Source organism: Corvus cornix, chromosome 1, assembly GCF_000738735.6.
Source record: "Corvus cornix cornix isolate S_Up_H32 chromosome 1, ASM73873v5, whole genome shotgun sequence".
NCBI classification, from domain to species: domain Eukaryota; kingdom Metazoa; phylum Chordata; class Aves; order Passeriformes; family Corvidae; genus Corvus; species Corvus cornix.
In genome coordinates, this window is record NC_046332.1 from 91,382,774 (window position 1) to 91,395,078 (window position 12,305).

The window sequence follows — 12,305 nt, forward strand, 5'->3', positions numbered from 1 at the left end:
TAAAAGTACAGGCTTCAATCCAACCAATCTGAAGCTCTTTGGTTGGAGCTTACTTGGAGACTTTATTATTATTAAACACTAACATCTTCATATCCTAAGCCCATATTTAAAACAGCTTGTCTAGGCATAATTCAGCTGGAGAGGAATTTCTCCTTCCTTGGCCTGCCTCCACTTAAAATCTATATTCCTTCTGAATTATAAAGTACTTGCGTGTTTTTAACATATAATACTCAAATCACACAAAGGCCAGCATCCTAAATAACAGTGCATAAATTCCTGTTTTCCTTCATTTACATCTGACATTTACATCATATACTTTTCTTAAAGAGACAGGAAATTTAGACTAACCTTCCTTAGTGATGACTGAGGCTGATGATTGGGATGTTGAAGCATTCAAAGCAGACCTCCTGGGTAATTTTGTATCTCTTGTTGCCAAAGACACTTAAAAGACATTATGTTGAACATGAAAAGTTCCATTCTTGATGTGAACAACAACAAAAAAATATGGCCAACACCAGGTTGGGTTCTTTTTATTGTTAAAACATTAAAGCATAACATTTCACCAAATACAGGAAATTCAGGGGTTGTCTTGACATTACAAACATCTGAATCATCAAGAGAAAGTGTTGAGCTATACATAGTCTGACGTTAATCTATCAATTTAATGTATATTAGTACATGATTAAAACATGGCCAAAATACAGAATCACAAAATAAGTACCTTGATGCTTCTAAATCTGAGACAAGTCAGAGAACTGAGTGCAATAAATTTCCAGCAAATGTCTATACACTCAATTACAACCTCAGGGCAGAATTGTTCCAGGAATATTGGTAGTTTCTCATATTCTGGCTCATTCACATTCAATTTAGTGAGAATTTTGATTTGAGAACTTGATAAAAACATTTTTAAAAATACAACATTTAACAAATGTGAAAAAAGAAGTTGTCTTCACAGGAAAATATGGATTGCTTGCCACTCCAGTCCTTAATTGCCTATATGTTTTACAAATCTTTACAAAACTAATTTGTATCCATTTTGGTTTCAAAAACATAGTACATCTGAAAAATAAAATATGACTCTACTGATGGGTAATACAAAGACATGAACACGCATTTAAAATTACTTTCAAAAGTAAATCTTTTCAGTAATACAGCTATAAGACAAGTTAAACATAGTACAATAAACCATGCATCTTCTGACTTGTCAGATCAGCTAAACTACTCGGTTAACATACAGTAACACTTTTGAACACTTTGTAAATTCAGCTTCTCTAGCACAAGGAAAAAAAAACATTAAATTTGTTCTTCAAGTGGTTCAAGGCTGTCTAAGTGTTTTTTAGGTGTATCATCACTATGACGGCTTTGGCAATGGGTTAAATGTTTCTTAAAGCCTCGGGGAAAATTTGATTCAAAATTACAACGGGGACACTTCAACAAACTTTGACCATGAGCAGCAACATGATTTTTAAGAAGAGACTCCAAGAGAAAAGCTTTGCCACATATTTTACATTTGTATGGGCTTTGAACATTATGCTTGTTAACTAAATGGTGCAAGACAGCACCTTTCTTCATTGCACGACAGCAACAAATTTTGCAGTAATACTTTCCCTTGCCACGCTTCATGTATTTTGCTATTTCTTCCTCAGAGATGAAAGCCTCTTTCTCTTCAGTAAACTGAAGCACACACTGTGGCTGCGTGGGAGTAGTTGCATCCATTTTGCTCTCTTTGCTGTAATCAGATGACTCCATATCATACTGCTCTTGGTCACTGTTGGATTCTTGCTCCTTTATCTCCATTGAGTCCACCTCTGTTTTTCCACACTCACTGCTATTTAGTTCAGAATCTGAGTTCTCCTGGTTATCCTTCTTGGGCTTCTTTTTTGGGCATGAATATAACATGTGTTCAGGTGATTCTTTGGCTAATATTGATTGTTCATCCTGTGAGAATAAATCATCCAGTGGTTTCTGATCATCTAAATTGTGAGAGAGAAAGTCACTCTCACCAGACTCACTGGGTGTTTGGGGCTCGGAGAAAAAGCCCGATGCAGACTTGTGAGGCTCGGAAAACAGGATGTTCTTCTGGATTTCAGAAGGTAAAGTAGTTTCAGCATGTCTCTGGACATCAGAGGATAGAGTAGCAGCAGGCTTCTGCATCTCAGAAAATACAGCATGCTTTTGAACATCAGGGGAAACAGCAGATTTCTGGCAGTCTGTGAAAACAGCTTGCTTGAGTGTCTCAGGAGAAACAGGAGTAGGTTTCTGAGACTCAGTAAAGAGGCCATGTTTCTGAACTTCAGGAGATGTGGATTTCTGAGACTCTAGAAAGGCAGCAGACTCCTGAACTTCAGAGGAAATGGAAGTGAGTTTTTGGGCTTCAGAAAATAGGGCATGCTTCTGGACTTCAGAAGAAACGAGAGCGGATTTCTGGGCTTCAGAACACAGGGCTTGTTTTTGACCTTCAGTAGAAACAGCAGAAGTAGACGTCTGATTCTGGGGCTCAGAAAAGACAGCACGTTTCTGGACATCAGTAGAAGCAGTAGGATTAGATTTACGAGTCTCTGGGAACAACACTCTTTTCCGAGGTTCTGGGAAATGAGCCCGTTTCTGAATCTCAGATGAAGCAGCAGAGGTGGATTTCTGAGTTTCAGAAAAATACATAGATTTCCGTGACTCAGAGAGTTTCCAAGATTCAGGAGATACTGAAACACCAGGCTTACGGACCTCAGGAAAGAAAGAAGGCTTCCAAGAGTCAGAGGAAACAGTGTGACTAGACTTTCGAAGCTCAGGAGAAACAGGGGGAGAATGTTTCCATGTGTCAGGGGACAGAACAGGTTTCCAGCCTTCAGGGTAAACAGATGAGATAGGTTTCCAGGGCTCAGAAGAAACAAGAGCAGACTTCTGGGATTCAGAAAAGGACGTAGACTTACACGAATCAGAAACAAGCCTCCTAGGTTCTGGCAACACAACTGAACCAGGCCTTCGGGACTCAGGGGCAGACCTCCGGGATTCTACAGACACCGACATGGCAGGCTTTGAAGCCCAGGGAGAAACTGCAGAAGACTTCTGCACCTCGTGAGGTGAAGACCTCCAGGGCTCAGGGGAAACAGTTGGAGCAGGTCTCCACGACTCTGGCGAAACTGCAGAAGCAGGCCGCCGGGTTTCAGGAGAAGAAGCGGAAGCGGGCCTGCGCATTTGAGAGGGATGCCTTCGTGGCTCAGGAGACCCAGCTGGGGCATACCTCCGTGGTTCGGGGGATACTGCCGGAGCAGGTTTTCTTTGGCTCTGGTGACACAGCTGGGGAGTATCTGCGGGGCTCTGGAGACACAGCGGGAGAATGGCGCCGGGGCTCTGGTGATACGGCAGGGGGAATGCCGCCGGGGCTCTGGAGACGTTGCTGGGGAGTGCCGCCGGGGCTCTGGAGACACGGCTGGGGCTGGCTTCTGTGGGTCAGGGGACCACAGCAGGAGACGGCTTCTGTGGGTCAGGGGACACGGCAGGAGATGGCTTCTGTGGGTCAGGGGACACGGCAGGAGATGGCTTCTGTGGGTCAGGGGACACAGCTGAGGCTAACTTCTCTGGATCGGGAGACATGGCCTGGGCTGACTTTTCTGGATCTGGGGACACAGTCTGGACTGACTTCTCTGGCTCTGAGGAAGTCACCTGAGCAGACTTCTGGGGCTCTGGAGACACAGAAGATTTCTGAAGCTTGGGGGAAACAACAGGTTCAGATTTGGGGAGTTCAGGAGAAAGGTCAGGTTTGCGTGACTCAGGGGAAAGGGTAGGTTTCTGTGGCTCCAATGTGACACTTTTTTTGGATGAATCTGAATCTCCTTCAACCTGTTGCTCTTTCCGCTCTTCATTCCACTTCTCAGGTGCTGCATGCTGTGCTTTGATGTGGTAATAAACGTTGCAATACATCTTGCTGGTAAAGAAACATTTATGGCAGTGAAACAGTTTTGCACTTTTTTGATAAAATATAAGTTTACCCAAACCAGCAGCATCCATTTCATCACAATACTCTGGGTGAACAGTACCCATATGAATTTGTATGTTTTCATAGTCAGTTCCTCTGAAGCTGCAGTAGTCACACTCCAAGCGCTCTGTGGTTTTACGTAGTATCTGCAACATGTCCATTTTTCTATGGGCAGTAACAGTTTTCACAGCACTGCACCTTTTAAAGATTAATTTTCAGTTCCTGCAATAAAGGAAAAAAAATCTGTATAGTTATCTGTCCATGCTAATTTCAACTCTGTCATTCCTAAATAACCGCATGGGCTTTTCCCCACCCACCACCCCCTTTTTAGAAAGAGTAACTTTTGCACAGGTACTAACTCCTTCATAGAGAAATCCAAACATAGGTGTCTCCAACTTCTGAAAGTCATTTTATATCAGTAAAACTTGAAAAAACAAAGTTTATATTTAACAATAGGCCTTCCTACCTATGTAAAAAAACTGGAAGCAAATGATACAAAAAGAACCCAGGTGATGAAGAGCAAAGTTTGAATTTCATTTGATAAATGTGACTTGCTTTCTCCATTGTCTTCTCTTCCCATATTTGATGTGCTTTTATTGACATTATACACATAAACTGAAAACAAAAAGTACTTTGAAACACTGCCACTGAGATAAAGCCATGTCAAAAATGCATCTCCATCATTCAATTTCAAAACAAATCAGCAGTTTTTGACAAAGACCAAAAAAAAAAAAATCAAGAAAACAGCAGCCTAAAACCTAGGCCCTATTTTCATCTGTCAAATACTGACATCCTTTCACTAATTACATGGAAAAAAAATATGCTGATCATAAAAGCTTTATCTATTATGAAAAGGACTTTTCCTGTTCCATTATTTCATGTGCTGCCCCAATAACAATAACAATACTATTTAAGAAAAACAAACAAAAAAGTACCCCAAAAACTGAACAAAAATCCCTCAAAATGCAAATAGTTTTAAATTATTTGGCTGGATTCCACTATTACCAACAGAATTTACCCAGATTAGCTACTACAATAAGCAGAAAACCAAGTCTAGTCATATTCTGCAAGTTATATTGTCATAAAAGTGGAAGGCAAAAAGGACATTCAAGTGAAATGCACACACTTTTTTCTTGTAGGTTGAAATTAAAACAGTTGTTACATGATTAATCATGCTAAGCTATCAACCTAATTTTGGGGGTCTTGTAAAACACACTGCTTCAAAACACTCAAAATTGTTGTTTCATTTTAACATTAATTTACCTGTCTAAATATATATTAGACTAACAAGTCTAAAAATATGCATTCAAAGCAAGTTTTCTTAATTTATTCCTAAAGCATTTTTACCCTGGTTTCTTATGGAAATGAGGCTTACACAAACACATTGCCCTACAGTCAATGCCAATCAAACCGGACAAAGCAATCCAGCCTTACTTTGCATTTCTACACCTTTCATGAAAATCAGGAACCAGAGAATGCAAGCAATGCCTCCACTGAGGCAGAATACGTCACTTAGCAGTGCCTGCTTCTGTTTAGCCTCTACACAAATAGGCTTGAAACTTTCAGAGCAAGCAGTGTCTGATTCAGCTTGTAATTAAGGAAAAGGGGAAGGAATTAAAAATACTACAGCAGTGAGCTGCTTTGGGTTTGGGGCAGAGACAGAATGAAAGCAAATTAGCAGTGCTGCTAAAGGATGAGATGGATACAACAAAAAACCAGGAAAGAAGGATTGGCTGAGGAGCAAGAGGGCACAAATCCTTAATAGAGTTTCACTAGCTCAGCTGCTTATGGAACAACTCCTTTGCGTGCACTGTGCATACACACTTCACATTAAGTCACAGGAACAGGTAGATTTCCAGTTGGGAAGCGTGGTGGGACCACGGGTGGAGCTTTAAGAAGGATCCTGCTTTACAACCATGAGGCAAATGAATAGCATCCAACCACAGTCTAGCTACAAATGAGAAGTAATTACTCTCTGCTCTACAAACACTGAAGTGGAAGGACCTTTGGGGTATAAGCTGCAGTTTCCCACCACTGCTGGCATCCATACAAAAGACACCCCAAATTGTAGTCCACACCACATTCAGTTTTGACCACAAAACACTTCCCAACATAACAATTGTTTAATGCATGTAAAAGATGAAAATAAAACAGAAAGATGGCAGCAGTGCTTAGCAGTCTGTATCTCTGCAACAGCAAATAACTTGCCAATTGTAAAAACCCATAGTACATCATGTCTTAATACTCCAAAAGACCTTCAAATCTTTATGAATTACAGTGCATGTTTTGTTTGCAGGACTCGGGACAATGGGAGGAAGGGAAGATTTCAATTTGAAAGCAAAAATTTCTGAATTGCTGATATGAGCTAAATAAAAAGGCTTTGTTGTTTTTTGTCATATCACAGCAGAACATAATTAGGACAATAAAGACACACTGCAAGTAATCACATTTTTAGACTTGAAAGGGAATTTGTCAATTCCAAAATTGGTTGTAATCCTGAATTATCCATATTCTTTTCACTAGAAAACCAAAAAAGGCTTTTCCAATTTGAATTTATCACAGTTTATAACAAAGTTTACCAGACAACCTTTTCTACCCTCTTCAGAATTTCCCTGCCCTTGCCATGTCCCTGTTGCCTTTGCTGCAGTTTTTTGTTATTCACTGAACTACACTTCACCCCACCTCCCATCCTCTTCTTTTATTCAGTTCTACCTTACTTTATGATGAAAATTTCCACTTTCTCTCCAAATACAACAGTTAGAAAAAGTCAGTGCCTCCCTTCCACAAATTGTCCAAGTTGCTGCTAAGCTTTGTTGACCATGAGATTATTTTGGAACCAAAGAAGTTACAGGCACAGTCCAGACATCCAAAAGTCTGGATATTCAAGCCTTTAGCGTAAGAAATAACATTGAAGAGCTGTTATTTCTCTCACATTGCCTTCACTCACCATTTTTAGTTTTGTAACTCAACCCACTGTATCTGGCAGTCACTGAAGCAACTGCCTCTTCTGCTGAAATCTCTACTTAATTGAGGCAAGACAACTCTTTGTTAGTGCAGCACCTTGAGTCCATGGAATAGTAAACCTAGTTTTAAAATAGCTACTGTGAGATCAGTAACAAAACAGTCATGTTGTCAATTTAAATTTGTTGAGACATTTCTGAAGGAATAAACTCTGAGATGTTGCTGGTTCACTTAACACAGATCTAAACAGCTAGTTTGAAAGATTTTCCTGTCAAGCCCTCCAGATTCCTTCTCATATTGAGCTCCAATACCACTGTCTCTACATGGCTCTGGTTGCTGCCCTCCTATACACTCAGGTTTATCACACAGATAAACCTGCATCACACTGTTCTTTGCCATCATCTCCCACATCAAAACTTGTTCTGCACTGGATCCTGCCTTGCCTAGTTGGGTGAAAGTGCAAGCAACAACGTCACTGTTTCTTATAGAGTCCCACACCAGCAGACCCAGCCAGCCTAAAATCCATATGCCCAGTAACCAGGTCTCCACAGCCTCGGCCCTGCATGAACTGTGATGGGTCCTGCATGAACTGTGATGTAATCTGTGCTCAGCAGCATCTTTTTGGCAACACTAAGAGAGACAGACCACACTCCCTCTGTGTAAATGCATTATTACAGATATTAAAGGGAACTAGCTCTGTGCTGCTCCAACTCAATCCCATGAAAAGGGTCAGGAAAAGAACTGCTGTGATAAATCTGTCAGGGTGCTCCATGTGCACTGCAGAGAACTGGATCAAGTACTAAATCCCAGTATCATTCTATTCCTCTGAAGCTCTTTGACGAAAAGTATGAATTTCAGGGTGAAGATCAAATTGTCATGAGCAACAGCTTCTCCATGAAACAAAGCAGAGGGGAAATGGCCACTAGAGTATCTCTCAAGGCTTCTTGAATACTCCTAGGAGAACAAAGGACCTGCCACCTCTGCAAGTACAAATAACTGCTGTGCAGGCCCCAGGCCACTTTGTTTGGTTGAACACTCTGCCTGGCCATAACTGTTTTGTAAAAAGGACACTTGAGCATTGCCCCTATTCAAACTCCCAGTTAATAGGATGTGCAGTGCAGCAGTGGCTATAACTGAGGCTGTGCTGCATACCACTGTAACACTACAAAGCACAACACATTCCTTAATTGCTCTTTCTGCATTCCCTCCTACTTTTCTCACTTTCCATGGCTGCAACACTGAGAAAACAAATACAGATGCAGCCAAATCGAACTAATTATCTGTTCTGAGAACACATTACAACCGAAGCAGAAGCCTGAAGCCCAGCATTTATGCTTGTCCTGCATCCACATCCTGCCTTCAAGACAAGGTACTGTGATTCAACTAAGATTCTGGAGCTTGCAATACGAAATTTTAACTTAAGGCAGCCAAGACTCATTCAGAGTCTTCCTAAGACATGACATTTCCCACTGAAATCTACCTGAACAGGTAAGTGCTTCTGTCTAAAAGCTCGCTGTATCCTCAGGTATCAAGCACAGTAACAGCATCAGCACCAACTCAGGTCTTAGCTGCCTTGAAGTGACACAGATCAATGTCCATCACTTAGGTTAAAAGCTGCCTGAAGAGACACAAATCTCAGCATTGGGACCACCAGTCCCTACTGCTGCTCTATCAGCCACCTCTCCCAACCCCTCTTCTTTCACACATGTTTAGAACCTACATATAGAGGTTCCTACCACCAGCTCTCTCCTCTCGCCACAGAGATGCTGAAGATCCTTACACCAGTTCCTGTCCCCCACATTGCAGTTCTGGCCATAATCTCCTCTATCACAGGAAGAACAGAAAAACAGCATGGGGAAAGGATTGGTAACGAGGGAATGTATCTAACTGAGAGATGAACAACCACCACTGCTTTTCTTGCTTGGTTCTCAGCACCCAAGAGACTAAAGTCATGATTTGGCAGAAAGAAGAAGTATCCAGGAAGTAAGAGGCAGCGAGACAACCACAAATTCAACCAAAAGTTGGTTATGTGTATTGCAAGGCAGCCACAAAGTGGAGTCAAACAGCATCACAAATCTCTGTTGAGCTCATGTTAAACTGAGCAATAGGAGCATCCTAAGCTAATGCACAAGAGAGGAGAGACCTCCTGATGTCTTTCCAGGCATGTCAGAGACAGTTCCCGGATTCCACATCCCATCTTCCATGAGGATCCCACTAAAGATTAAGCCATACTTTCTACAGCCTCTCAAAAACCTCTCAGTGGAAGAAGAGTGGAAAAATGCAGAAGAGATACCTACATATAAGAAGGAATCCATGAAGGGGATGGCACAACATGACTCTGGCAGAAACCAAAATGTCTCCACTTCTCAACTCCATTCCAATTTCATAGCTACAAGTCTTCCAATCATTACTGGTAATTTTTAATAAACACATTCTACACTTAGCTTTGCAACATTTAATATATACTTGCATTTTTCCTCTACAGAAGATAAGCTGTGACTGTCCGAGGGAAGCAACAAAGGGCTCAAAGCTAAAGATCTGTCTGTGAGCACAGAAAATTTATGTAATTTTAACATTACATGAAGAATTCAGAGCACAGCAACAAGTAGTCGGCCATATCATTGTTTAAAATCAGACCGTCAGTGGCAGAAGAATCTCTAACTATTTTCCTCTCGATAATCAATCCTGGTGAGACACAAACAGATAGAGGACACACAACATACTTCAGTGACACCAACACAGCTGGGAAAGTGCTCCAGAAGAATGCCCTGTGATTTTCTGTAATGCCCTACAACCACACATAGGATTCCCTGCACAGGAAGGATTACTGTTTATTCTCATCAGCCTTGGAAGTTTCTTGCAGGCAAACAGTTCAGTCATAACCTCTGTCAGTGAAGAGGGTCAACGTTTCCAGCACAAGAAAGCTGGGTTTGTTCCCAGCACAAGAAAGCTGGGTAAGCTAGATGCAGCAGGATCATTGCCTCTGCTAGCAGGAACAGATCCAGACTATTGCTGTGTTTAAGCAAAAGGAAAAGTTACATGTTCTTGCAGTGCCAAAAAGTAAATGGCAGTCTGATGGCAGCATGATGCTTCTCTTGAAGCTACATCCCTGTGTTGTGACTGACAAAGAGAAGTTTAGCTCCCAGAGGAAGCTGCACACAAACATCCCACAGTGGGGCAGAGCAGACACTTCGCAATGCAGAAGGCAGGTCAGGGCATCACTTCCAAGGCACCACGAACAAGACAGGCAGAACTATGCTTCTGCTAGCCCAGAAGTGTCCACAGGTACCTGACCACAACCTCACATCTGAACTCCCAGCTACCAGCCAGTCTAAGTTCCATCAGCAACAATTGCTGAACCAGGTCTTTAAAATTACACAACTACACAAGGCACAAACACTTGGACCCAACCAGCCACTGAAACACTAAGATATGCTGAGAACATGGGAGGCACCAGATCCAGGTAGGAAATGCTGTATTATGAAGTTCCACATTTCCAGGAAAGGTTCAAGTCACAGGAGATCTACAAAGCGACAATACCTGATGCACATGACTTAAGAAACACAAAGCATCCAGAACTGCAGCAATTTTGCAATATTTCAATCTTTGTTAAGAGAATTACAAGTCTATACAACATTAGCTCTCAATACAAGATCTAACAACAGTCTACATTGCAGAGTAAAATCAATGTACCTTTGACTGATTCAAGATGGAAAAAATTAATTCCATGTACTTCTGACACAGCTTTCTAACTCCAAGTTCACAATTCCACTTAGCTGGCTTCCAAAAATGGCCTCAAAAACCTTACTACTGCAGTGCTGTACCTGAGCTAACGAAGTGCCGCTAGACTCACTAGAACATTACAATCTAGTCAAGAACTGTGAATTAAGGTTGTGAAACTTGGTGATAACAGGCTAAGAATTCCATTTACACTACTCTGAAAGAATATGGGGTCCAAGGGAAGATTATGGAAGAGAAATAAGAAATCCAAAGTTTCTCTGTTCCTCACTTGCAAAAAATTCATAGAATCATTGAGGTTGGAAAAGACCTCTGAGACCATCGACTCCAACCTGTGACTGAACACCACCTTGTCAAATAGACCATGGCACTCAGTGCCACATCCAGTCTTTCCTTAAACACCTCTAGGGACAGTGACTCCAACACCATCCTGGGCAGTCCATTCCAATGTCTAATCACCTCCACAGCGAAGAAATTCTTCCTAATGTCCAATCTAAACGTCCCTTGGTGCAATTTAAGATTATGTCCTCTCGTCCTGTCACTTGTTAACTGGGAGAAGAGGCCGACCCCCACTCAGCTACAATCCCCTTTCAGGTGGTTGTGGAGAGTCACAAGGTCCCCCCTGAGCCTCCTGTTCTCCAGGTTAAACAACCCTAGCTCCCTCAGCCGCTCCTCACAGGACACGCTCTCCAGAACTACTGTGAGCCGTGGTTCTGCACCTGCTTCTCTGCTCCCACGTGCGACGCAGCCGCTCCCGGCAGCTATTTCTGTCACCGGGGAAGGGCCCGGTCCCGGCGGGGACACGTCCCGTGCCGAACTCGCTATCCCAGGACAGCAGACCGGCGGCGTGCTCCTCCTGCTCCTCGCTCCGCCGGCATCACTTTAACTTTCCTGCGGGGAGGGGGTGCCTGCGGGTTCGGCTTTCGCGGGGCCGCCGGTTCGCCGCTGCCCGGCCCTCCCGGGGCCGCACCCCCGGGCCGGGGGCCACGCCGCCCGCCCATTCATCCCGCCCCTCCGGGCGCTCTCCCTCGTCGCCTCCCCTCTCCCTCTTCCCTCCCGTGCGCGGCCCCGTCGGTTTTGTTCCCCCCGCGCCGGCACCGGCAGCCGCCGCCGCCCCCCGCGCGGCGGGGGCTGGACAAGGGGAAGGCCCAGGCCCGATGCCAGGGGGAGGGAGGGAAGCGCGCCGGGCCCGGCCGGCGGGAGCGGGGGGCGAGCGGGACGCGGCGCCCGCACTCACCGTTCGGCACCTCCGGGACGGCGGGCGCGGGGCCGGGGGGGCCGGGCCGGGCTCCCCCCGCCAATGGCGGCGGCGGCGGCGGCGGGAGGCGGGGCCGGGTCACGTGCCGCGGCCGCGGCGGCGGGGACGGGGGCGGGGCCGAACCGCGCCCGCCCTCCGCGCCCGCCGGCAGGGGGCGCTGCCGCACAGGGGGGCCCGGCCTTGTCTGGGAACCCACAGAGGGTTTGTCCAGTGCGGAGAGAATTCCAGAATCCCAGAAACACGGAGCCGCAAAGTCGCAAACTAGGCTGCAAAAGACCTCTGAGATCCTCGACTATGACTGAACACCACCATGTCAACAAGACCATGGCCCTCGGTGTCATGTCCAGTCTTTCCTTAAACACCTCTAGGGACACT

General features: G+C 44.2%; 1 protein-coding gene across 1 annotated transcript; it reads right to left on the reverse strand.

The window, feature by feature from the left end:
• Window positions 1–503: 503 nt before the first annotated feature.
• Window positions 504–11,970, reverse strand: CHAMP1 (chromosome alignment maintaining phosphoprotein 1). The gene is given in 5 exon segments (XM_039549491.1): window positions 504–3,273; window positions 3,275–3,365; window positions 3,367–3,455; window positions 3,457–4,195; window positions 11,910–11,970. Coding segments are annotated over 4 exon segments (2,838 nt in total). The 5' UTR covers window positions 4,135–4,195; window positions 11,910–11,970; the 3' UTR covers window positions 504–1,293.
• Between the last annotated feature and the right edge of the window lie 335 nt (window positions 11,971–12,305).